Source organism: Filicampus tigris, chromosome 10 (genome assembly GCF_054856515.1).
Source record: "Filicampus tigris isolate MCC_2025a chromosome 10, RoL_Ftig_1.0, whole genome shotgun sequence".
Taxonomy (NCBI): Eukaryota; Metazoa; Chordata; class Actinopteri; order Syngnathiformes; family Syngnathidae; genus Filicampus; species Filicampus tigris.
This window is the reverse complement of record NC_141226.1, coordinates 16272215-16299690: the sequence shown is the minus strand read 5'-3', so window position 1 is coordinate 16299690 and position 27476 is coordinate 16272215. Positions and strand designations below refer to the sequence as shown.

General features: G+C 43.0%; 1 protein-coding gene across 1 annotated transcript in view; it reads left to right on the top strand.

Annotated features, from left to right (window-relative positions):
• bcl2b (BCL2 apoptosis regulator b) overlaps positions 1–25125 on the top strand; it is a 30937-nt gene extending 5812 nt beyond the window's left edge. The window contains exon 2 of the mRNA XM_086042874.1: positions 21626–25125. Within this exon, the coding sequence (XP_085899000.1) occupies positions 21626–21763 (138 nt within the window). The 3' untranslated portion in view covers positions 21764–25125. The remainder of the gene's footprint in view (positions 1–21625) is intronic.
• The last annotated feature ends 2351 nt before the right edge of the window (positions 25126–27476 follow it).

Sequence of the window (27476 nt, the reverse complement as noted above, 5' to 3'; positions counted from 1 at the left end):
TTTTTTATACTGTATCATCACGACTTTAATCGTGTGGTGTATTTTTTTTTTTCCGTTTTGGATGTGACCCCGATGCTCAGTTGTATTCACCCCAGTGAGAAAGGAAGGAGTTAATGCACCTGGATGAGCGCCTTTTTTAACGAACTTGGATCAGGTTGCCAAAAAAGAATGCATTAAACCGCCAGGTGGTCTATTTCAGCGGTGGGTGGGGAGGTGGGGGTAGGAAGGCAAATCCACGCACGTTGATGCCAGTTGACAGGTGAGCCTTGCATGTTGCCACAATGCGGCAGGCATCTGGACCGCCATACCCCCGCCCCACCTACCAACCCTCGCCTCCTCCAACTGAGGCTGAGTGGTTGTGGGATGGCGGAGGAAGTCATTAATCTCCATTTAGGTGACACGTTGAGTGGCGGTGAAGCAAACTGGCAAAGGAAGCGCATTTAAACACTCGCGAGAGGGCCAAAATAAAAACCTCACTTATCTCCAATTTGCGTCTCCCGGACCGTTTAACGCATCATTGGCGCCGCCAAGCACCGTTGGGTGGAATCCATTCAAACGTGTCCTGGCAAGTGATCACAATTCAAGTGCGTCGGATTTGTTGGATTCCCAATGTGTAAGGTCATGGCGTTCCAACCGACGCTCCATCTCCTGGACCTGGATTGTAACGGCAAAAATCGTCACCGAACTGGAATGTGTCCTTGCCGCCCCCCAAAAAATGTCATGGAAATGTAGTTTGTGCTTTGTGTTGCTTCGTGTGGTTTAAAGCAGTCATCCCCCAATCTACTCCTTTAACCGCCGAGGCCTCAGCCCTTTGCCGTCTTCCGCCATGTTTGAGTCCACTGTAGCTTCTTTCCTATGGGCCCGGCCTGACATGAAGAGTTTCATTCTGGAGTGAAGAGATCTGACGTCCCCCTTGAGATCCTCCGAGCACAAAGAGTCTTGTTCCAGACATTCTTGTCTGAGGAATTCGGGAGGGGGAGGAGGAGGAGGAGTTGGGAGGCTAACCCGTTTGCAATGTAGACCGTCGTTTGAATGACACCACAGAGGTTCCGGCTGTTGATTTTGTCGAGATGAAATGATATAAAAACTTCATATCGAGCAAAACCTATCACGGTTATTGGTATTATCACCATATTGCAGGCGTTCGTGCGTGCAAGACTCCAAGAAATTGAGATGCTTGTACACACTTTGTACAATGAAAATTTCCCCACTGTGGGATCAATAAAGGCATTCTTATCTTCTTATCTTATCTTATCGTAATCAATGTCTGTGTCCCGCCATGTCTGGCCAAAATGCATCACAGTAATGTAAACGGGGGGAAGATTTGGCATTTGTTATCTGTATCGATGAAGTGGCTAATCTGGCAGGCTACAATGCCATCAGCAAATTGCCGATTGCACTTTAGAAGCACAACTCCAACACATGCGGTGAAAAGACGGCACTACAATGCTAAACCGAAGACCCTCCCTTAAATCGTGTTCTAATCTGCGTCACCGTTTTTATTCGTAAACACGGTTTGAACATACGCCTTGCATCTCTGTTACATTATGATAAGCCGATTACAGGCACTTAAGATGTGCTAAAGACGGGATTGTCGATCATTCTAAGTTGAAATGGTAATACGAAATATTTGAACTGTCTTTACAGTTTATCGTTAAACACGAAACTGTCTCAACTAGTTGAGACTGAGATCTTTGTGAGGGCTTCACTTCACTATACGCATATAGATATCCGCAAAGTGGGCTCGGTACGTCAGAATCACCTGTAGCAAACTGGTAGGAATGCTCATATTGTCTCAAGTGCACCTTTCTTTTATCTTCAGTTGTTATCTTCAATTGTAATCTTCAATTGTAATCTTCTGTTTCATCGTTTGGCCTTGTTCTCTCTCTGAAGAAGCTCTCCAACGAGTTGCTCATCTTTGCTAGCTCGCGGGTTGATCAGTTTACTACTGTATCTCATGCCCAAAATTAGTGGTTTGACACATGCAGATGCATCTGATTTTCAAAATAAAATTTCTTTCAGTACCGGTACCAGTCCACGGGCCTGGGTTGGGGACCACAGCCTCAAAGAGAAAGTCAACCCAAACATTTTTTTTCTTAAAAAATATGTTTTATGCAGGCCCACGAGTTGAAACAAGATTAATATTGCGTTTGTGGAATATAAATTAAGCAGCAAAAACCACCCATTTTTAGCTATCTCAGGTGGCGGCAATTTTGTCATTTCTGTCGACTGAAAATGACATCGCATTTGCTCAGGGCTCAGATAACGACCAATCATGGCTCGGCTTCAGAAAACAGGTGAGCTGTGATTGCTTATTCCACAAACGCAATATTAATCAGAATGCTGTGTTTCAACTAGTGGGCCTGCATAGAACATATTCTTGAAAAAAAATATATGTTTGGGTTGACTTCCTCGTTAAAGGATAGACAGTGACTCTTACTGTACCACCATTTCTGATAGTGGAGTGGCGTATGATACTGTCTAGATTCTTTTTGTTGTTTTCCTCTGAAGTCAGTTTGATCGTCTGAGCTGTCAGTCATCTTAACAAACAGGCTGACATACGACTAGACGACGTCTACCCTCTAATGATGCAAAGACAAGAAGACTTGATGTTTTCTTCTTTTTGTATTTCGCATCTGCACGCGCTCCAACTGCTTGCGTCGCGTCCCCGAGCATTCCGGTCGTGCCGAGCGTTTTACGGAACACGTCACAACTATTGCACCTGGGCGACACCTCATAAAAAAAGCCGCTCCGGTAATGTCCCCGAGATTTAGTGATTTGTTTTTGTTTGTGTTGCTGCGCCCGTTTCCACCCCGTTCCCGTGTGACTATTCTCGGGCCTTCTCTCCTCAGGAGAGCCACAGGAATGTCTGCTAGGGGAAGCGAGACTGTAAATAAATAATGGAGACGAGCTGGGTGTTGCTTTCCTGAGTGGCCAATGAAGGGTGTGGGCCATTTTGCTCTTTTGTCAGCTCGCGGCTCAGGAACAAAGCTAGGCAATGTGCTTGTGTACGTATAATAATCCATATGTACAGAAGACGTGTTTTGTCCGTGAGTATCGATCAATTGCCAACAACTTCCTGTTTCACAAGGTTGGTTACACATGCCTGAGATGTTTAAAGGCAGCAGAGAGACAATCAAGCCAAATTTGAGCAGTTTCTCTTTCACTCAAAGCGAGCAAAGTACAGATTCAAGGATAGGGTGTCTCTAAATAAAAGATTGTCTGGTTCAATTATCCCGTGGGTTTTGGATGTTGTTAAGTGATTTTTCCTCCCCTGACTGCTTGGAAAAACGGGCGGGGCCAATCATCGTACATTTTAAACCTGTTCAATATTTACTATATCCAATCCTTATATGTGTGGTCAGCCTGCCCTGTTGGCAGAAACAAATAGAGGAGCAACTAGTTGAATTAAGTGCTTGTCAAGTCATTCAGCGCAATGAAAATGACAAGATATGGGTATGTGTGTGTGTGGTGTGCCATGTTGGTCTTCATGGGTATGTGTGTGTGGTGTGCCATGTTGGTCTTCTCAAATTGGGAATTGGGATTTGTGTAGTCCGGTTAAGATGGAAAGATATTGACAAGTGTCCAAACTGTACAATGCAAACAACGCGGACTAGTTACTAATAACTTGAGAACAGTGGGACCTGAGGGACTTTTGTAATTTGGGGAGTAACCATTGAGAAATAATGCACTGTAGCCAAAGGCCAACCATGCAACAGTCTGTTATGCTGTTGGCTAAAAACAAGTCTTGGGGAAGGAAAAAAAAAAAAAAAAAAAAAACAGCCCATCTGACCACTGTTGCACCAGCAATTAATTGAGAATACAGCCCTGTATCAGATCTTTTTCAAAAGGCTTGTGGGGGAGGAGGGGGCGAGGTTGTCCTCAAAACAGACAATCGGAAGAAACGTTTAACCTTGCTCTATATATATATATATATATATATATATATATATATATATATATATTGATATTCTGTGCGGCTCACCAGGTTGTGCCCGGTGGCAAAGTCAGTCGGCCTCCCAGCGGGCTCCTCGTTATCCTGCTCCCACCGTGACGGGAAAAGGTGGAAAAAAAACCTTTCATCCGCCTTCTCGGATAGTTCATTAGGCTGTTTTTTTTTTTCTTCTTTTTTTTTATAACTTAGAGGTGGTGTTTTTGTTTGATAAGAACATAATGATTGCACCGTAGCGAACGGGGACGGCATTTACACCTAACATGACAATTAAGCTGCTGCAATGGGAGCAAGTGATGCTACCGCCTCTATATTTAGAAGCCTCTCGCATGTCCCTGCATTTTTCAGGGATCCGCAGTGTTACCTGACACTGGCGGCCAGGTCTCAGGGTATTAGGCTGTTGTTTGGATGTGCTGCTTCTTTCGGTCCGTGAATGCATGCAAATATGAGAAGCGCTTAGAGAGGGAGGTATGAGATGTGGAGGGGGAAAAAAAAAAAAAAAAAAAAGGTCATCTTGCACTTTGTTTGGCTGATCATTACACAGTGGGACCTCAACTTTCAACCACCGTTAAAACTCTAAAATGAGTAGTCGGACAAATATTTTCAAGAAAAAATAAAGCTTAAATTTACACATTCAGGGCAGCAAATGACCAGACCTTATTTCAGCGAACATTAAATTAGTAACTGTGCGAGTGTGTTTGGCTTTTTGCCACTTTTCTGAAGGAAAGAAGGTGGTACTGATTGCTAGTATCCGCGTAGATGACTGAGCAGCTAAAAGTGTTGATTTGCAAAGATTTCGATCTTTGGCGTTGATATTATTTTTTATTTTGGTAGGATTGCCGATATGCACTTGCTTTTAGTTGAAAGCAACTGTGGAAAGACTAAGTGATTAATATATAGATTGCTATGTTAGCTTCTCACGCAAGCCGCTAGCTAGGTACCCTCAGACACTTGACACTGTGACGAAAAGGATTCAAATAAATGATGCTTGAGCAAAGCCACCGCTTGCTAATGTAGCAGAAACACTTTTAGAAATAGACCAATAAGAAAGATATAGTGTACTTGGTTGTTGAAAATCACACTCACATTCACACCTGTGGACAATTTTCAGCCTTCATTGAAACTAGCATGCATTGTTGTGAATGTAGGAAGACGCCGCGGAACCTCTCACAACCCTAGCGTTGCTGTCCTGTGAAAAACAGGTATGTTCAATTTTCTAATTTGTAAAAATTCTCGTTAATGCGATGTAACGTGGAAACCCCATTCAAGTAAAACATTTTTTAAATGGAAAAAAAAAAGAAAATCACAGGACAGCGACGATATGCAAACTCCACTCAGAACGGTCACCCTGAAAACAATTATAAAGTCAATTTTCCAAAATATGTCCCCATTTATTCATTGGGTGCATTGACCCTTTTCAGCTTTGCAAGAGTTCAAACACTAACACACACACACATACACTCATAAGTAAACACAGAAGCGGATGTACTGGTGCAAATCAATTATTTGCTGCGCGTACACGCTCGCCCATACACACGGACAGTGCGGCACGCCGGCGTGTACACACACAAGCGGATGTGGCGGTGTGAATCAATAATGCCGTGTTGTCACAGTGTGATATGTGAGCATGGCGGGGAGCAGATGGCCCCGGGGTGCCTACTCCCTCTCTCAGAGCCGGGACACACACACACACACACACACACACACACACACACACACACACCAAGTATCAGTACCACAGCTGGGATTTCCCGGCGCAACACTGGCCATTAACAAACAGTATGCTATTATTATTGTTCTCGAAAATGCATGGGTAGTGTGTGCCCTTGGTAGCATCTGGAAATGGGATCTGTCCAGAAAACGCCAAGTGAGGTCAGCCATTGCTCGGATATCATCACCATGTACATGCTCTATTGATTTGGATGTTTCAATGCACTCCATTAAGTTGCACTTGCGCAATCAAAGGAGAACCTCGGTTGAATCAAAAAGTCAGCCTTTACATGTTTACTCATGCTAACTTTTAGGGTAGATGAGCATGTTAATTGTTCCGGGCAAAAATTCTGGAAGGCACACTCAGTTAATGCAATGCTTGCTGCTTTTCACTAGATTTGGGGGGGCTTTCACATGGGCAGGGGCATCAATTTCACTCAATGCGCACATTTTAATTGGTTGTCGGTCTGTCGTTGGAACTTCAAATAATGCCATCTAGTTCAAAGAACATGGCGAGAATTGGAAACCAGAGGACTTGACAGATTTATTTATTTTTTTAGCCCTCTGAGCTGTTTTGAGTAGCGTTTTTTTTGACAATACTGAACGCTTGTAGGAATTCCGCCGCCTGTTTTCTGTCACAGCACATTTTTCCGACGCCTTAATTCATTTGTCATTTTGCTGTACAGAGGACGTGCCGGCATGTCTAGACAAGGGCAGAGGAAGCGGGCGAGTCGAACCACCTTCTTCTAATTAAGTCTGCAAATTGACCTATAAAGTGCTTCATTTGTCTTTCACATGTGATAGAACATGGTTATTAAAAAAAGGAAAATCTAATAAGAATCTATTTTCTCTCTGTTACATGAGACAAATTAAACAGGCCTGCGCGTCTACCCTCATTTACTGCTTTTTAAATTTGAATTTGAGCACATCTATTCACTTCATGGAAGGCAAAAGGTTGACAAATACTGCAAGACAATACTATATCTGGGTTCAAATGCATGGAATTCCACGGCCCGACTTGTAGTTTCGAGGTGAAGAATGGCATGCAATGAGCTAGTCGGCGCAGTTATGACTTCATTCCTGCATCAGCGGTCCTTTGTGATTTATGATGTGGTGCGTTGTTGCAAATCAGTGGGAATGGAATTCACTTGGAAACAGAGTAGCCCCTGTAATAGACAAGATAATATTGACCTAGTAGAGGTGAAACAGTGGATTTATGCGGTCAGGTTGAGAGCTTTCTTGGTTATTTGATTCTAATATGACCATCAGGTGTGAAACTGCGAAATAAGACAAATAGTCGAGATTTTTCTTGCCGAGTGAGTAAAAGAAAGCATGGGACGAGTTGTTCAATTTTTAGTCATCTGACTCAACAAACCACCTGATTCTCAGCTGATGGGTCTGCTGACTGCAAAGTCATGTACTCATGCAGCCGCCCATTGCACTAAACAGTAGGGATGGACCGATTATGGGCCGGGCCGATTATCGGCACCGATATTTGGCTTTTTGACGAATATCGGCATCGGCCTTTTTTAAAACTCTGCTGGCCGACAATAAATCAATGTAAAACTGCGGAAATCAAAACAAAGATATGTGAAAGTTTCCAAAAAACATTTCTGTCATTTGGAAATTTTCATTTACTGTAGAAAACTACATGGAGCTATTGTTTAAGTTTTCATTCATCCTTTTTAAGACATGCTGACAACCCCGGGTGCTCCCTGAACTTTTTGTTAGAATTTTATAACAGAGATGTATACTGTCAAAAAGTTCTTGTGATAATGATCTTTAAAAAAATTCAACATTATGCAAACCGAAAACATTGTTCAATAAACATGCTTAAAGGCATTACAACAACGTTAAGAGTACATTTTTCTTTAGATTTTGATGCCGATTTTTTCCTTTTTACTGAAAATTAATATCGACTCCAAATATCGGTTATCGGCCTCCTTGACTACTAATAATTGGTGTCGGTATCGGCCCTGAAAAAAAGCATATCGGTCTATTCCTGCTAAATAGCCTCTTGCAAAGGAACGTTTTGAATCAATAGGACACCAGAGTAACATGTTGGGGTCACGGGAAGTGCAAATGGAAGAAACACAAACTTTAAACCTAAGCTGGTGTTAAAATACCAGTGAAAATTCCATTATCTGGAGCACCATGTTAGCATGGCTCGGCAGTTCAAGATGTGCTGTCTAATCGGGTCCTTCGTTCGGTGCGAACACAGTCAAAGATTCACTGGCTACTAAAGGGACAAACCCGACCCATATTTATCTCCATTCTTATGTCCTTATACAACATTTTGGCAGTGTCTTTCCTGCTTGACTTGCTGTTAACCTTTGGCTCACAGAAGCATCCACAACAGGAAGTGCCTTAACTAATCACATTTTGAACACGGGCAAAAATGCTTCCTCCCACACATGATGGACCTCTGCCGACCTGGTGCTTTTCTCCCTTTGATGAGGGCCACAGTGAGGCCGTTTGCGTAATCCAAACAGATGCGCGTCTCACACAGACAAAAGAGAAACGACCGGCGTCAGATGGCGTTGGGTCATCGCTGAGGAATGTTTAGATGAAGTTATTCAGTTACATCATGGTAATGTGTGGGGCACGTTCCTCTTTAAGACAGCAGACTAGCTTATCTAAAGGCTCGCTCTGTCTCACTCGTATCAAACGGCTTGTTTGTTTCCCCGCATCAATGCATTCCGGGCATTCCTCTCCATGAAAATCAGCTGGTTGCCTGAGAGAGGTCATTGAACTTTTATCCAGACTGAAAAGAGGAGGGGGGAAGGGGCGGGGGATGCAGGAAGGGAGGACATAGAGACGATCTCAGTGGAGATTGGCAGGGTTCATCTGATTGTTTTGAAGAGAGCTCGTGAAGTGAAGCGGGGTACGTAACCACGCGTGATTTTAACAACGTGAACGATCCCGCACACGGCAAGGAAAAAAAAAAAAAATCATGTGTTCGTACTGCTCTTATAGTTTCGAACCAGATGACAGACAACACTGACCTGTGGGAGGCAGCGTGGTGCCACTGAGCTTCCAGACTGCCGGAAAATATAAAGTTGTAGTAGAAGAAGAAATTTAACATGCTAGCTAGGCTCATTGCTTCCAGACTGCCGGAAAATATAAAGGTGTAGTAGAAGAAGAAATTTAACATGCTAGCTAGGCTCATTGCTTCCAGACTGCCGGAAAATATAAAGTTGTAGTAGAAGAAGAACTTTAACATGCTAGCTAGGCTCATTGTTAGCTTCCCATTTAAGAACGTAGGTAGAGTCTCACATCGGGAGGTCACAAGTTGAAATGAGAGGCCTTCCCCTTCTGCTAATTTCACCATTTCACTTTTCCCTACTGGGCTTCTTTTGTCCTGACCTTAACGCCAACTTGTGACACAGCAAACAGAAAACAATAGACATCACCCAGCATGTTGAGGTCTTTCTGTTTATGTAGCTGTTTTATTACGAGCAAAAGACAAGTAACACATTGTTGCTTGGAATGCTGTTGACCAATCAGCCTGCATTGGTGTTGAACACCACCCTTTCGGTACCCTAACTCTGCCGTTGATAACATAGTGATAATAGTAGGGTGCCAAAAAATGGGTTAGGGTTAGGGTTAGATTGATAGATGGTTAAATGAGACTATACATCATGGATTCAGGATGCTAGGTAGCTTAGTGCTACCTACACATTGTTGATGTTTATGAATATAGTCTGGGTTTTGTTCCCGGAGACTGAGGATCATCAGTGACATTCCCACAAGGGTGAAGTACAAAATAAAAAACGCATTGATGTCGTTGGGATAGTTGCCTTCTCTTGCTTTTTTTTCCTTGGACCAGTCCCAATAGGAATATGTCTTGGGCAACATTAAGTCCTTAATTTACTGCTGCCCCTGGCATGATTTGAACACAAGATATATATAAATACATTTTATTACTTAACCATGTGTCTTTTCCAGTCAAAAGACTAGACCCATTTATCGGTAGTCGATAACCCAAAAAGCTAGTGTGTTTTTTTTCTGACAACAAACCTAATCGTTTTTGACTCATCCTTTAATACTAAGTAACATTCGCTGTCTAGACACCAATTTCTATGCTAAACGGTTGGTGAGATACTGTTTATTTTAATGAACTTTTCACATAGGGAGTGCATCGTATACTTCCAATGTTGCGTGATGCCAGAATTCTTCATCTTGTAGTCAGGCTAAATCCATTAGCCATCGGTTTGCGAGTAGGAATGGACGTTTCCAGCTCCCCAGTTTTCTTGAGTGCAGCACCCGTCCAGGGGCAAAGCACCGTCATACCCATAACTACCGCAAAACTCCCCATATTGATGACTTAACAATACCAAGGACTAGTTTACCAGGTTATCAAGAAGCCTTATGGCTGTGGTTAAAAACAATGCGAATTTTAGTATCAACATTTTCTAAAAAGAAGAAGAAGCAACTCTCCACGGTCAAGGGTTGCCACAGCAAGTCACTCACATGATATGGTTGGCGAAGTTTTTACGCTGGAGTCGTGCTGCAACCTTCCTATTTTTATCCAGGATAGGAATCGCCTTTAACCTAGCAATAGCCAGATTGATACGTGAATCAATCAAAGGAGTTCTCCACAGTATAAGTCTGGGACTACTTAGTGATCTGCTCAGGGAGGGCGGGGCATTCAGTCCAATGCTTTGTGTTGATTGGGCGATGCAGCAACTTGTTCACGCCTACCAAACTTTTGTTTTGGCCAATCCCGGCAACGGATGAAAAAGTCATCGCCTTGTTTTGACCAGCTGAATCGTGTTATCTTGATGACTGGCAAAGATGGCGTCATGCCGTTGAGCGATAGTTGTCATTTGTGCGTTGTAAATATGTGGATAAAGGAAGTCTTAAATAAGGTTGTTGTTGTTTTAATCAAGCCACTCCAATCAGGCCATTCAAATCCAATTTCCAACCCAATCTGCTGTTTCAGAATAATTAACTCATTCCTTTTTTATCAAAAGTGGTGCCCCTTGACAACTTTGTTCAGTCAAATAGTACCACGCTGAACTGCTTGCTGGCTGGAAAGCCTGTTAATAAGAACTGTCTTCACTGTGGCTTTGTGGGAGTTTCTTCAGAGCACGTCGCCTCCTCTGTTCCCACTTCAAAGATGCTCCCGAGGGAGCTGAGCCTCAAACGCTCAATTGTCTTCTGTGACATTATCGGACATCTGAGATGTTGGATTGGCTTCGCTCTGCTGCGCTTTGCTCACGGCGCCCACCGGCGACTCCCACCCGTTCCTTCTTCCTTATCCCGTCCCGTACAGCGGGGCCTCTCTCCGCGGCGCAAACCTGAAACCACATCCAGTTCTCGACAGCGAGCGAGGAGCCCCCTCCCGGATGAAAGAGGACACCGAGCGAGACGGCGGAACTTTGATGTTCCTCTACTTTCTCCTCGCCTGACATGTTGAATTCTCTCTCAGATGTCATTAAACGCCGCTTGTTTGGCGAAACTCCCTAAATTACAGGGCCAAGTTGGGATTCCGTCAAAGGCCATGCATTTCGTTTGAGAAGAGTCAACTTTTCTCCGGGGTAGATCTCAGTAAACGCTTTCAAACCAGCAGAAAATCTCTAAGTTACGACGCCTTATACAACTCTAGCCCTCCCTCACTTGCTTTGTCTCCACGCTTTATGAGTGCATGTTTGGCCCGCCTGCACTCTTTCCCTAGTTACACACTCTGACTTAACCGTACTTGGATCTACCACAGTCCAGTTTAAACCAGACGATGATGTCATGCCAGGGCGTCTGGCACAGGAAGTGACTTTACACGAAGTGAACTTTTGAGAACTTAAAGTTGAGCAATCGCTCCATGAAAGGGTTCTTTTAAACAAAATGTCAGGCTTGTACTGCGTTACTCGGGAGACAACAATGGAACACTTGAATGCATGACACCGGACGAAAGCCAAAACGTCAGTGACGTTTCTGTCTCTCTTTTCAAATTGAGAACAATCAAGCTACCTTACACCCACAACCACACACACAAACAGACACAGTTTCTAACAAGCAGTAGTCTGTCTATTTTCAGCCCCTGCCTGTCGAGATTGCGATTGCGTGGTTGTTAAAGGGTCATCAAGTGTCACCTTTAAAAGGACATACGATGTAAACGTCACTTTTTAATGGCTTGTAAAATAAATACTGAGGTCTCTAGAGTGCCGGCACACTCATCACGTGTTAAACAACCAAGTAAATCTTTTCTCAGGCTAGTTCTGAAACGGTGTCTCGAAACGAGCCCTTCTGAGGTTTCAGTTAAAGCCAGCAAGCGCCATCAAGTCAAAAGCCAAAAGGTAAGCAGAGCTGCAGTGTTGATACAGATTACATATTAGCCAGAAGTGCTAGCAGTGTTAGCTTCTGTTTACTGGCATTTACTCAAATGTTCAACTAAATTGCAGGGATTTGTTTTTGGGGATGTCATACAACACACTGCTAGCGTGCAAGTGTAATTAGATATCTTGGTGATGAAGTGCTGCCTCCAGGAGTGAAAATACAAACAAATCTGTATGGCGCACGGATATTGTTATATTAGCCAGTTGTGGTGATTTATTTGTTGTGTGGACACGGGAGGTGTGAGCGTCTCCTTTTCTGGAGTCAAGTCTCCAGCAACTCCACATAAAAAAAACACTTGATACGTTGTCAGTCCCCATCAAACTGATTCCAACCTGATAAGTGGATTTTAATATAATTTGTTATCCTTTGTGCAATTTGACTGAATAATATAAAAAAACCTTTTATTAAGATACCTGGAAACTGTTTTAAATTGTGAAAAAAATTCTTGTTTTTAAGGGGGCTATGGGTTAAATTAGCAAGCGCCATTCATTTGCAGTCCGGACGTGGGTGATCAGGATAGTGTAATTCTTTAACCTTTGTGTATTTTGACGGAAGAATGTTCCAGACATGTTTTCCAGACCCCTGGAAAGTGTTTTAAAATGTGGAAAAAAAAAAAAAGCAAACTACGTCTCCTTTAATGCTTCCAGCGTCGGGGGAAATAAACATCACCCATGAACTGGGCTTTTGTCACGGGAGCACCGACCTGGCATCTTCCCACGGTTCACTATCAGGGCATTCCTATCTGAAGCAATCAGCCTCATAACTCCCGAGTTGTTTTCCACGGCTAGCATTCCGCTTCCCGTACGCTCTGAATTAAAGCAACGCGGTGTGTGATCATTAACCGCCTAACAGATTCTTCTTTCATTCACTCAAGTGACTCATGGATGTATTCCTGTATACTCATCAGAACGTCATGCAGCTTCTCAGCAAAAGGCTGCGTCCATGGAAGCCGCAGGCACGTCATGGCAGCAGCTGACGCTCTTTGCCAGGGAACCATTAGCCAGCGGTGTGAGGGACGGGCGGACACACTGGCAAAGGAATGCTCAAGCCAGGTTTATTTGGCTGGCCGTGACTCAGCGTCAATTTTCCGTCTTTTCAAACGGGCAGCTCGGACGAGGTTGGTTTTATTGGATTTGTCGGCGCTGCACTAAGAGCCGAAGCCGTCGTTATTTATAGCGAGCGACGCAGCACTCAAGCCTTTCCGTCCGACTCGCCTCGGTCACTTCCTCCTCCGACCGAGTGACAGAGGTAGAGGACGTCGACTCCTTTTAGACACAGACAAGCAGCCATTTATAGAGCCGGTGTTTAAAGCGGGATGTCCGACTGACTTTACCTTGCTCAGCTTGTCCATTAGTGCACATTTCATGCTTTCAAATAAACTCGAGAGCACCTTCACTAAGGATCAAATCGTACAAACTTAAAAGGTAGATACCAACTTCCTGGATATCCCCCCCCCGCCAAAGGACATTGATTACTTTTTATTATTACACAAATGCGTTTTTTTTTAAATAAAGCCCTCAGATGCATATGAGTAGGTAAATGCCCCTTGGACATTATTTGCGGAAAGAAATAAAACACTGAACAAACAAAAATATACTTTGGCATGGTCTTAAAGCTGTGCAGCAAGTACAAACTTGAATGGTTCAGTGTTCAGGCAGGTGAATCCATCTTAAGTCTCTAACTGCACTGCATTATTGATGTGAACAAGAATAGAACGTCCCAGTGTGAAGTAGTTCATGCGAGCGTTTGTACAAGTACAGCTCAAATAGACGCCTTAACTTTAGTAAATAGGACTTTTATTACTGCTGCACAAACATAACACTGTACTGTAGTTGGTTTCCCCCAGAGCAGCGTTGTCACTGTCAAACCATTGAACTGTACACCCACCTCAACACATTATCATACACACACCAAATGCATAGCACGTTTGGAAATCAGAAGTCAAGGAAAAGGTTGAATGTTGTTCAAATGATTCTAAAAGTGGGTTTCTCGATGTTATTAAAAAAATAATACAATTTGAAAACTGGGCTCGGATTTAGATTTCGAAGTAGATGCACGTGACTTGCTCTAGCAGGTCACTTAAAATGATGTGATGGACCAGATCTGGCCTCAGGGTCTTGGGTTTGACACCCGTGCCTTTATCGCTTTCGGTTTCAAGGTCGGCCACACAAGTGGTCCTTGTTAGAAACAATGCTGGTGTGCTTCAGAGGAGACATGTTTTATAGTCTCTGCATGCTAAAGAGAGTGAAAGTAAATGATGAAAAGGAGGAGGGAGCACAAGTGACAGGAGAGCAAACAGTCTGTATCCATCCCGTGATAGTCGCCGAAGCCCCAAAGGTCACCTTGTCGAGCGTTTCACGTTGGATCAATATATAAAGCATTAAGGTCGTAAGTGAAAGTTGTAGCCATCCGAGGTGTGAGATATATAAGAAGGGCATTTCAGACCTCTTTACCTCATCTACGGAAAAATCTCTACACGGAAGAAAGCAGAAATTTCCTGTGACGTGTTACAGTTTCTCAGGTTAGACATCAGATAGTAATAGAGACAATAGAATGACACGAGGCGTGTGTGTGCGTGTTTGGAGTTCCAGCAGAGCGGATCACTCCCACGGGGGGGGGGGGGGGAAACAACGTCGCCGTGTGTTTTGTAAACACACAAATGCTGCTGACGCGCATTTGAATATTGATGAGCCTCCGAGGTTGCAAGCGCTGTGGGAAGAATTGTGCTTTACAAGGCCGCGTGGACACAACTTGCACCGCCCGGTGACAGTCTGTTTACTGACCCACTTGGACCTTTGCAGTAGTCACACAGGCTGTGCAACTATGGAACATAATAGAATGCCATTTATCACCATTTCAAAGGCCAAGGTCTAAATATACCAAAGCCAACAATTACAATCTAAGCGATTGTTTGTTTTAAGATGCGACCACCATTCAACCATCATCCATTTTCCGTGAATAATACACACATTTTTTTGTCCTCAAAAATTAAATAATTGGACGGACAGATATTTTACAGACAGCACAGTATTTACTTCCTCCTTCCACATTTTCTGACCTATATAAACCAATCCAACCTCAACTGTTCAGATCATTCAGGACATTAAACAGACTTAAGTTCATCCATTTATGGGATGAGTTGGGGTCTGTCCCATTTGACTTTGGGTGAGAGGCACAGGCCACCCTGGTCTGGTCACCAGCCAATCACAGGGCACATACAGACAACCATTCAGACTTGCTTTTAAATCTATGGACAATTTTTTTGTACGTCTTGCCGGTTAGCAAATACCGAAAAAGAAGTGATGACCTTGCTTTGTATGGGCGAATCCGCCCAGCTAACGAGCAATGCCACAAACGCCTCTGTCATCTCATTCTTTGGCAGCGGGTCAACCAATCCCACACGGGAGACACGATGGAAGTCGACCTTGCTGGAAGGTTATTCTCCTTCCTGCCATTGTGTTTGCGGGAGGTGCGTCCACATAGTGTAAGTGAATGAGTGTATGTATGTGCATGCTTAGACTTGAATTGGGAGGGAGAACAAATGTCAAAGAAAAAGGGGCAAGCCACAGAACACGCAAGGGAGAGCTGGATCTGGGCCGCGGGCCTTGAGTTTGACTCCTTTGCTATAAAGTTTTCTGATGTCATATCATTTGTCATTGCCATCAAAATGATAATAGTAACACAAAACTTTGCAGTAGCCCGGCATACCTCATGGGGCATTTAGTTCAAGGATTCTGCTTTTTAATTCGGCTATTTTTTTTTTTTTAACATTTATTCGAAAAGAAGTTATTCAATTATGTGACGTATGTAAATGTATGTCCAGTGGCACAATGAATACAATATTTTAGTTGTTTTTTTGCATTTACACTTTTATGTACTGTTATATAATTAGGGCTGCAACTATTGAATATAATATTTTGGTATTCAGATATCCTACTGAAATTTCTATCAAATAATCAGGTATTTGGCTAAAAAAAATATATCTTTTTTTCTTGGTTATTAAAGTATTAGGTTATTAAAAAAAACATTTCCACTTGATCATTAATGTCCAACTGGTTTTCATTTTTAGATATTCAACATTTTATATTTAAATTCAAACTATGCATGTATATATATATATACATATATATATAAATATATATATATATATTTTTTTTTTTTGTCATACATTTTCTTTAGTAGTAGTATTATTCATAGGCCATTGGCTGGGCAAAGTTGTGTAATTGTGCTTGTAGGATTAACTTCAACCTCTTATGTTCCCAAATACAAAAAAGCCTATGAGTATATTTGTCCAAAAACAGATCTGTTACACAAGACATAAACGTCAAGCTTGCATTTTTTTTTCTTAAATCCGATTACCCTCCCTAGACTTCTGCAATTGGGCTTTTTTTGTTTTGACTTTAATTAGCTGAGGAGAAGTCAGCTGGAAGCTCATTAGGAAATCAAAGCGAGCCAACGAGTGGCGTGTGCAGTATTTCAAATTATGTGTGGATGGCTTTGGAAATAAACAGCGTTTAATACGGGCAGCCCACATCGGGTCCCTTTAATTACGAGCTGAACTTTAGCCCACATCCCTTTCTCTGTGCTCTTGGCCGGCCTGCAATTACCACCAGAACGTACGCACGCACACACGCGCGCACCCCCCCCCCCCCCCCACACACACACACACACTCGAGGCTTGTTGTGTGCTATGCACAAGATGACTCATTTATTGTCCTGCAAGGCCTCTAGCGGGAGGATGCCCAGTGGAAGGGTCTGTCTGAGGCGGTCCGAAATCATGCCAAAAGCAAATGTGAGGCTGCCCGCTGCTGGGAAAAGCAAATGAAAGAAGGTAACCATGACGCTCAGGCGGCTCCCCCAAAATACTAACTTGTTGCGTCTCTCAGAGGGTTTCTGCGTGTGCCAGCAGCCAACCTGGCAACCCCGGCTCCCGTGACCTTTAAAAAGGCATTGATCTCCCCCACCCCTAAAGAAAGAATACCGCAGAGAAGCGTTAACCGGATTTCATTTCCCAGGTGCACACCTGCTGTCAAAGGCAGATGCTTTGCTGCAGGCTAGAGATGAATGTGGAGTTTACGCGCTCTATTGTGGTTGTGATAAATGCTGCTGTTTTCGTCCTCGTTCGTCACCCGCTTCTCAACTTTATGCGTGTGTCTTCCTGCTGCCAGCTGCTTATTAGGATTCCTCCAAGTCTCATGTTTCCATAATAGAGGTCACTTCAAGAGGAAAGGGACAACAAGTGGGAAGGACTCGAAAATGATGAGGTTTCAAAATTGAATGATCTTCTTAACTGCCTTTTTTTAAATGAGAGAGCAGTATAGCAACAACTACCACAAGGAGGATTTTTTTTTTTTGGTCCTAAATATCTGTGGCTGGTATCAGCAGCCTCCACGAGTACCCGATACCTTAAAATAAGGCTGGCAATGGCCCGATACCGATACCTGGTGTCGGTACTTGCCCATCCCTACTTTCTACTACTTTGATGGGAACATCGCCACTGCCAACATGGCGGCCACGATGACACGTTTTATCATGCTCTAGTCTACTGTAAGTCTGTTTACCTATGATGAGAGTAGGGCAACCCGCAAACATGTGACCAGTCTCTGTTGATGGCACAACAGCACCATTTAGTGGCCCTGCAGCGAATTGTGGTAAATTCTGGAACATTTTGAGCGGACTGGAACCAGGGTTATAATAGTTTGGGCTTTTTTATTATAGCTATATATTATAGTTTTGTTTTGACTTTTTTAAATTCAGTTAGTTTTGTTTTTTAGAGCATTTTTTTTCTCATTTTTATTACTTTAATTTGATGATTCATTTTAGATTTTAATAGTTTTAGTATTAGCTTTTTAAAAATTGGAATATTTTTCAAGTGCAAGATAAAAAAAAAAAAAAAAAAAAAGGTCACTAAGTATTGTGTAATAAAATAAACTACAAAACGACTGTGAAACCTTTCTTCGTCCGTACGGACGAGGTACGGCAATACTGAAATAAATGCACAGTATTTGAAATGAACCCCGAAAGCTCATTAATTACCAGAGATGGGCACTTTACCCTATTTTGCCGGTCCGTCCTCCGTCGGCGACCTGGGCACCCTTCCGTCATCGTCCATAAGTCCTTATTAATAAAAATAAAAGTCCTCCGACCCCGCCCGTCCCCACCGCCACCCCCTCGAAAAAAGCAAAAAAAAAAAAAAGTGTCCGTGCAGAATTGAATTGTTTCCAACTGTTTAAGTCTCAACCAAGATAGCATTTAGCTGCCAACACAACCACTGTCGGTCACCAGACTACGGAGCTCGCCAGGGGACACCACGAAAATATTTAAGTTTGCGTTATAATGCAATACTATTGCGTTTTATTGTCTGGGAGTGATAAAACATTTTTTAAATATTTTATAAGGTCTCTCGTTATTGTGCATTTTCCCCTATAGATTGTACATCTATTTCGTGTATTTTGAATGGGAAAACCGAGCAGTGGTGACCTTGCGTGCCGAACAGTGTTGAATTGTAACAATGGGAACGACTGATCAAATGCGAAAACCCACTCCCCCCCAAGCCCCCCGACCCCGCCCTCATTTTTTTGTGCCCGTGGCAGAGGTCAACATAAACGTTTGTCTTTCCACAAAGTCACATGATTGTCTTCTGCTCTGGACAAAGTGAGTCAAAAGTCCAAGAGGGAAAAGTGAAGCACGCTGAAGTCTCATGACATCCACCTGACAAGCCTCCAGTATCAGCAGCCACGGTAAAGAGAGCCACAGTCATACATCCTCTTCCTCCTCTTCCTCTCAGTGCATGCAGAGTTATCACCATCCGTGCCCTCGCGGAATCTTTTGAACATCCATCAGCGCTCGTGGCAGCCTCTTACTGTAATTGGTTGTCTTGTGTTTCCGATGGGAACGCGGGATAATCTGCGCGGACCGTCTGGGTCCTCGCACGCGTCATGAGCTCGTATCAGCCAGTCACGTGACGCCACTGAGATGTCGTTTTTTTACGGGACCGGCCAGGAAAAAAAAAAAAAAAAAAAAAAAAAATGAGGCTGTGTTTTTCCAAGCAAAACATTCCCCTCAGCTGGAGGTCTGACTGGAGCAGCTTGTTCTCTAATTAATACCCGCATCCTGGAGACCAGGAGGAGGAGGAGGAGAAGTGGAAGGGGAGTTTAGAGTTTTCCAAAATAAAAGTGCTCAAAAGGCTCCAGTGTTAACCAAGGAAATGCCGTGCGGTTTCACAAGTGGTGACTGTTTTGGCACCCGAGGGCCCAGAGTAGGAACAAACTGCTGATACTTCCACTTGTGTGGCACACACGCAGAGATCACCTCCAACTCCACATGCACCTCCCCAACACACCCGCATGCCCCCCCCCCCCCCCAGCACACACTCCTCTCACCCCCCGGCCTCAAGAATGCCATGGGACAGGAAGGGAGGGGGGAAGGGAAACAGGAAATACTTGTCTCCCCAAAGCACATATTAATAATAGACGTTGGCTTTTTATAGTCTTTTGTTCCATAAATGTAGCACGCTGTGCCACGTTTATTCTCAATTTTTGGTGGAAGCTGAGAATCAAGCGCTCTGCTTTTTTTTTTTTTTTTCTTCTCCAAACTGTACTAGTTTGAATCCTTGTTTCTTAGCATTCAAAAAACCATAGTCACGGTTTTAATTCCTTTAACAAGAACTAGGCAAAAGATGAAAACGTTTGGAAACCACTGCTGTAGGAGTTTGCATTCCATTGTATTTATTTGATACATTAGCCAAAGTCGCAGTCGGGAATTGAAGTTTTCTTAGCGGCAGCATCTCTCAGCATTGGAGTTGAAATCTAGCACAAATGAGAGTAATCAAGTACGGACACAAATCAAATCATACGGCATTCCGGCGGGACTTGTCGCAGTCGTGTCGCCGGTCACGCTGAGGTCAACATACGTTAGCCTTTAGCCTCGCAAGCTAACACGTACAATAAGAAAGCGTTGACATCTCTGCATTCCCGTTTGTTTTGAGCTGATGTGCTGCACGACGCTCGCTTTAGCAGCGCGACTTCCTGTCCAGCTGTTGCTGCTGTCAGTACCCGTCAACAGATGTGTGCGTGTGATAAATAGACACACGCGCACATTGATAGTTTTCTCCCAGGCGCATTTGATCGCGGAGTCATTGAAAACACTTGTGCTGGAGAAGCGTAGTGCCACAAAAATGCGCCATCTGTTACAAGAGTTGGCGAGTTTTTTGGGTGATTCCCGTGTTTGTCAAGTGCGTGTGTGTGTGTGTGTGGTGTCTGAGTGGGTGTGTGGGCGAGAGTGTTTAGTGTAATGGTTCTGCTGGCAGCTTGGGTGCAATAACAACAACACCCACATTGAAGGGTGTTCTAAGGGTTTTTTTTGTTTTTTTTTTAAATAGATATGTATATACTGTATATGTATACTTCTTTTGGTGTTTATCTTGTGGATGCAGTCAAGATGATAATTGTGATTCTGTTTGGCCGGTCTTTTTGTCCCAAACTGATTCTGACTGTGTTGTGAAGACTTCTGGGGAAATGTTTTGCTGTTGAATGTTTATTCACATGACTCTTTAGTTCACATGACTGTTTTTGATGGATGGCTGTGTGACTTTGTGCAGACCTTCCACATCCCCGGACAGATTTATCATCTCTTAAATAAAGTTGACTTTTGGCACTGCAATGTTGGAGCCAACGACATCAACCAAATCAAATGAACGTCGAAAATATCATACGCCTGATTTTTGCCATTAACATTAATGCTTTTTTCACGGCCAAAAAAAACAAAAACATTTTTTTTTTAATTTGCCATTTCCTAATGGATCAAAATTATAATGTACAATACCTAATTATTTGATAAGAAAAAGGATAGAAAAACGTTTAAAAACACAAAAAAAGCAACACAATTAATTGAACCAAAAGTTGTATAATGTACTCCAATTGAATTTTTAACCTAAAAATCATATTGCACTCACATAATTAAAAAAGTATTTTAATGTATGCCAATATTTTTTTTATTAATTTATTAATCAAATCATCTTGAAATATTTTAATATAATCAAAAGGTCTGGTTGCATACTGCAACTCTTACTTTTTTGGTTAAAAAAGTAGAGTACTCAAATATTTATTTCAATTAAAAAAAAGTGATTTGTACTGTACATTTATTTTTATTTCAATTAGTTCAACAGAAAAGTCACTATGTATTCCAATAATTAATAATAAAAACAGGGATGGGCCAGCACTTATACAAGTCTTATTTTAAGGTATTTAGGGCTTATGGAGGCCGCCGATACCAGCCAGCGATACTTAAAGCAAAAAAAAAAAAATCCTGACATTTAGCTCTCTGCAGTGGATGGCGGTATACTGCGGCAGTTTGGCACATCGGCAAATCACCTGCATCAGGAAGAACGGTCTGTGTTCACAATTTTTTGTCACGTGTTAAAGGAAATTTGATATATCAAAAGTGTCACAGCCTTACGATCATTTACGAAGGGGCATCCGGCGATCGACTGCTTTAGATACTCGACCGTGCACGTGCCCCCAATGTCGTTTTGATAGGAAATAACACCGAAATGAAAAATGAGACGCCAGTGTGCCGTCTAGGAACTGACCCAATAACAAAAACATGCGGCGATGTTGTTGTGTGCAGGATGCTTTTGTGGAGCTTTACGACCGTCAGAGGGACTCGGTCTTCAGCTGCTCGTGGCCGTCCATCAAGACCGTCTTCGGCCTGGCCGCGCTTGGGGCGGCCAGCTTCACCATCGGCGCGTACCTCACCCAGAAGTGAGCGGTCTTTCCCTCCACTTGGCTTTAAACACTCATCTTTCCTCACCCCCCCGGCCCCCCACCTCAACTATTCCCTCCAATAAAGAACACACTAAATGATGACGGCGTGCACGTCCTCACGCTGACAACACCGAGGACAATGGAAGATTCTTCTTTTTTGCTTTCCCAAACCTGCCTGATTCTCTACTAGTAGTAGCATAAATTTTGTGTTAGCATAGACAGTAGTTGCATGTGTCATGTGGGGACATGAGACGATGGGGACGGACGTTAGCGGCGCCCCTGCTTGTTAAGAGTGGAGGACCCCGTTTGAACCGTGGACTCCGGTTACCCCCTTAGACCCCCTCCCTCGGCAGCCACCCATCAAAGGACTTCCTGTGAAGAACAGCTGCTCGGAATGTATAATGGACCAGCGTGGTAAGTGTGTACGTGTGTGATAGTGTACGCCGTGCAGACAACTATTGGGACACCGACAGAAAGCTGCAAATAAAGCGGAACCTCTGAGAGTCAACACGATCCACTTTTCGCCAGTGGAAATGAAATGAAAATAGAAATACATGTTCCAGACCAACCCTTGCGATAAGTTACATTTGTAATACTATATTAAAAACACACTCTAGGCTTGATTTTCCAAGATAAACTTGTCAAGAGACTTTCCAATAAGAACTCATGTGTCATCTTCCAAACCGCTTCCCCTGCACAGGGTCGCGGGGAGGTGCTGGAGCCTATCCCAGCTGACAATGGGCGAAAGGCGGACTACACCCCGAACTGGTCGCCAGCCAGTCGCAGGGCACACGCACAGACACCGTCACTGAGCGGGAACCGATCCCACGCTGCCCGCACACAACTCAGGCGTGTGTACCACTACACCATCGCCGACTCCAATAAGAACTCCTGTACTATATTTCATTTCATTTTAGTAAAGTAGTTCAATTTAATTCCATTTTCCACTCTTTTCCAAATCAAAGCAAAGCCAAGTTAACACAAGACGGTCAACAAACTAAATGCCGATCCACACACCTGACATTTATTTCATTTTATAGGACATGCGTCACCATGTCTTAGAACCAATGACTTACATTTCAAAAGAGAAAAAAAAAAAACAAAGGATGTTGTTATATGAGTCCAAAGTCTTTCAATACATGTCAATTGTCAAGTCCAAATATGTACATTATAAAATTAACCAACATGAGTCACAATCTGTAGGCATAAAAAGCAGGACTGATTAGGGGGGGTTGACATTGAATAATCTTCGGCAAACACTAGGCTTAGCTTGACATGGTTCCTTACTTTTACACCACGTCAAACCACAATGTTCCATCATCTAGTGCTTGAGAGTGGAATTACACCCAAAATAAACAGGAGGCAGAGCAAAATCGTTACAAACTGTACAAAACAATATGTGAACCTGTACCCAACCATGGAGGCGGGATTGCTGAAATCCATTCCTGGATCCTACCATCCTCATCATAAAAACTTAGACCAGGGGGCACATTTTTTTCTCTCGGAGCTAGTTGATACATGAGCGAGGGTCAAATTGCCCGGCGTGCAGGTGTGAGTCACCGACTGCATTCACCATCCTACAGCTCATTGGTGTCGCTCTTTGCATGACGCAATATAACAGCGTGCGTGCTTTGTGGACTGGGAACATAAAAAGGGCCTTCGCACAACTTGTCACATATAATTGGACATGGAATTGTCTGAAATGGGGCAACTAAAACATTCTGGCTCATTCATTGATTAAGACGCGTGTCCCAATACTTGTGTGCATATAGTGCACTCCAACAGCTGGATGTTCAAAAGTTCTGCGAGTGGTTTTTTTTTAGCTCCAAATCGTTCAAGCACAGAGAAGTGAACGTTTGGAGGACACAAAGAGAAGACGGTGAGGAGAAGGAGGAAGAAGCATGTTGAATCGAGCACAAAAGGAGCGAAGCAGATGGGGCAATTTAGCGTCTCAGAGAAGGGGATTAGCAAGGAAGCATTCCCGGTGTAAAAGAATCCTCCGGAGAAGTCAGCGCCAACTTGACGTTATCCGCGTTATTTGATTTTATTTTTTTGCTTTCCGCCTCTGTAGCATGTTATATACATACACGTGCGCTGCAGCTGCTGCGGTACCTAAAGCAGGGTACACAAATACTGACTTTTTATTTTAGTGTATTAAACAATCTCGGTGTTGATTACACACGAAAGGATTTGTGATCGTAAATATTGAATAGGTTTAATATTTACGGTCGGACATATGATAATCGGGCCTTTGCCGACTTTGGTAGGAGGGGGGAAAAAAAAAATTCCACCTGATTATCGGTATGTTTGTACCCTGCTGCAGTAGTGGTGTGGTCCAGTAGCGACCTCACCCACTAGGATTTATAATCACAGCAGCACACTCCCTCCCCCCAAAAAAAAACAAAACAAAAAAAAAAAAAAAGGAAGCAGTTCCTGTGTGCTGGAACCTGAGAAGAAGTCCCTGCCCTCATCGAACAGCTCGTGTTTTATTGATGTTTGTCTTGTGTTTCAGTCCAACAGAAAAACTGGAAGTGATCCATGAATTTGTGTGCGTGTGTGTACAGTTTTTTTTTTTTTTTTTTTTTTTAAAGTCTTTGCATGTGTGACAGACACTGATGTCTCAATATTTATACATCAGAATTGCGTAAAAGGGGACAAAAACAACAACATTGTCTATTTATTGAGAGGTACCACATTTTTAACAGTAACGTCAGTGATTTTAACCTGTTTTTTTTTTTGTTTTTTTCCTATGAAATAACACTGTAACAACATTATTTTTAGGGCTGCTATTGTAACAACACCATGTTTTGAAAGTGAATTTAAAGTGTCCATACCGGCTTGAGGCTGCTACACGGTTAATTTCGTGTCAACGTATTCATCTGAAACTGCCACAGTCTCGTCCTAGATAGCTGCAAACCAAAGTCAACTTGTATTCATGTTTAATTTCAATCGACACCAGTAAAGTCAAAGATGTGGCTTCACCTCGTCTATGTTAACTGTACAATAATCCGCTTTATGCTGTAAATGGTTCATTTATGTCCACGGCATCATCTCCTGCTGTATGTATGTGTGCTCGCGCGTTGGTGTGTAGGGCGTCGCGGGCCACGACGCAAAAAGCAGCCACGGCTATAACAGCAATACAACTGTATTTTTAATTGTTGCAATGTATAAGAATGTAGGCACTATGGTTGCTGTACTGTTTTACACCTATAATCGCAAACCTGTAGCACTTAAAGAGGAAAAAAAAAAAAAAAAAAAAAAAGGAAAGTGAAATGTGTTTTCTGTTGTTTACTGCTATAATCCACAATAAGCTAGGGGATCCCATTGTTTCTAATAAAAACACATTTGTTGAGTAGCCGCCAAGTCTGCTTGCAGAGTCTCGTTTTTATACATTTTGAATTTCGTCGGGCACTTCGGTCAAGATGGTAAGGGCAGATTTAAAGGGGACATGTTACGTTACACGCATGCAACAAAATGCTGGGTCTCCGGAGTTCTTGATCAAATGCGAGCTTGAATAAGTCATATTTATCTGCCTATTTCTGTGAGCCAGGCCGTTTGGTAACCGTGACACTAATTTACATCATAGCCGAGCCTGTACCAAGTTTCTCCGCCCATGACTTGGCAGCAAAATTTATGGTACAACTGGCACATAAAATGAGACAAAATTAATCATTGTAAATTTAAACTCCAAAATGGTCAACCACACCATATCCAATGAAAATCTGATGGCTTAATAAAGTGGAACTTGATTGGGCTGAATATTGGCACATACTATGCAAAAACTCTCAGCGCTAAAATTCACCCCTCTGAAAAACTCTTTAGTGATTGAATGCATTTTTTTAGACTTTATTCAGAACATATTAATGACGCTCATTTTTTTTATGGGCGTGGCCTGCTTTATTTTTTCCCATCTCAGCCTGACTAGGTCATTGAGGGAAGGAGGAAAGCATTGTTATATATTTTTCCTGGCTTGCTTTGTCGCATTCCGTTGTCACTATAGGCTGAGATTTTTTTGTGAATACTGCGGGCCCCATGAATCGCGTGGGATTCCTGCAGATATATGGCTGACAAGAAATGGGTGTTTTGGGAGTAGGTATTTACTGATTTCACCAAGAGAAATTGATAAAACTGAAAATGCAAACTAATATCATTTTCCTGATCAAAAAATACATAGAGTTTTTTAAGTGAAAAACGGGCCATCATCATCCAGCCAGGATGGTCCATACATAACCATTCCTTTTTGCTAATTCTGTACTTAAATTCTACATCATCATGAGCCAATATTAAGCCAGGAATCTACAGGATTTGCCATAAACAATCCCCATCAACTTTAGCATCACAACTTTTCATGACCCCACCAAGTACGTACTGGCATCTTATCGGTCTGTTGCTCTTTGTTCGGGTAATGTAATAGGCAAGGCAAGCGATGGTTGATATATCATGGGAAAACTGAGATCATTCTTTTTTTTTTTTTTTTGATTATGCCAAAACATAAATTCTGAAATATCACTATTACAACTGAGGATGAAAGTATTACAGAATTCCTGGTCCCTCAAGTATTTTGACAAAAGCATGTCATAGAAAACGGCAAAAACAATGAGTAAAATGTGATGTTTGGGTGGAGTATATCTTGTCCATGTTTGTTCTCCTTAAAAGTGAGCCTCGCCCAAACCACCACCACACATCAAAGCTGTCCCCAAACACTGCACTTGCCAGACTGACTCCCATCCGCCGCTAAACACAAGTGCAAAAAAAAAAAAAAAATAGGCTCAATGCCCTGCGGCCAGGTTTTGCACCCCCCCCCCCCCCACTGTATCGCGCCCCTCGCCTCTGCTCTGATCACACATGCCTTCAAAGGCAGCAGCGGCACTGCTCAGTGGAATTTGTGAAAAGCATGATGCAGTAAAACTAATGTTGAAAGAGTGCAGAGAAAATGAGCGCAGGGAAAGAAAGTGTGTGAATGCTCGCGGCGGAAGTCGAGTTCATTTGGGCAATCCCTCCTCTCGCCGTGCATGGAAAATGCATGACATGCTCTGAAGAGGAATTTTAAATTAGCCTGTGGATTTTCAAACGAGAGTCCGGCCTGAGTGTGGATGCCCAAGACGGGTGGACGAGAAGAAGGAGGAGGAGGAGGAGGAGGAGGAGGAAACCCTCCTGCATGCCTCTCCTGCTCGAGGGCTACAAGGTGGAGTAGTAGGAGGCCATCCCAGCACTGACTGGGGGTAGGTACCACAAGGGAGGATTGGGAGATCAAAGCAGATTGTGTGGAATCACTCGGGTCGAGTTCTCTTCCCTCATTTGGAAGTCCATCACATCCACTCACAGCCCTGCTGCCTCATTTACACGCCAAAAACTTCCTGCTGGAATGGATATTTTCCCAAGCAGAGATCAAACATGCACAGTAGTGAAATCACGCATCTCATATTGACAGAGAAATATCCAAGTAGACGCGCAGACAGGTCATTGCCTCTTCTGCAATGATGGAATTGGACTGCACCGCCCAAGCGCAATTTCAAGTGTGCTACATCGCCACCTTGTGGCCTGCCAGGGTTCAACATGTTTTCAAATTCAAAAGTATGTTGAAAACGTTTCAGTGTCTTGGAAGAGGGAGATCACGATCTACGGGTCGAATGCAAAGCCAACGCTCCACTACAGAGCTTCCAGAAACACCCCAACTATTTCCAACAACTATTATGTTTGGCATCGTCTCTTCA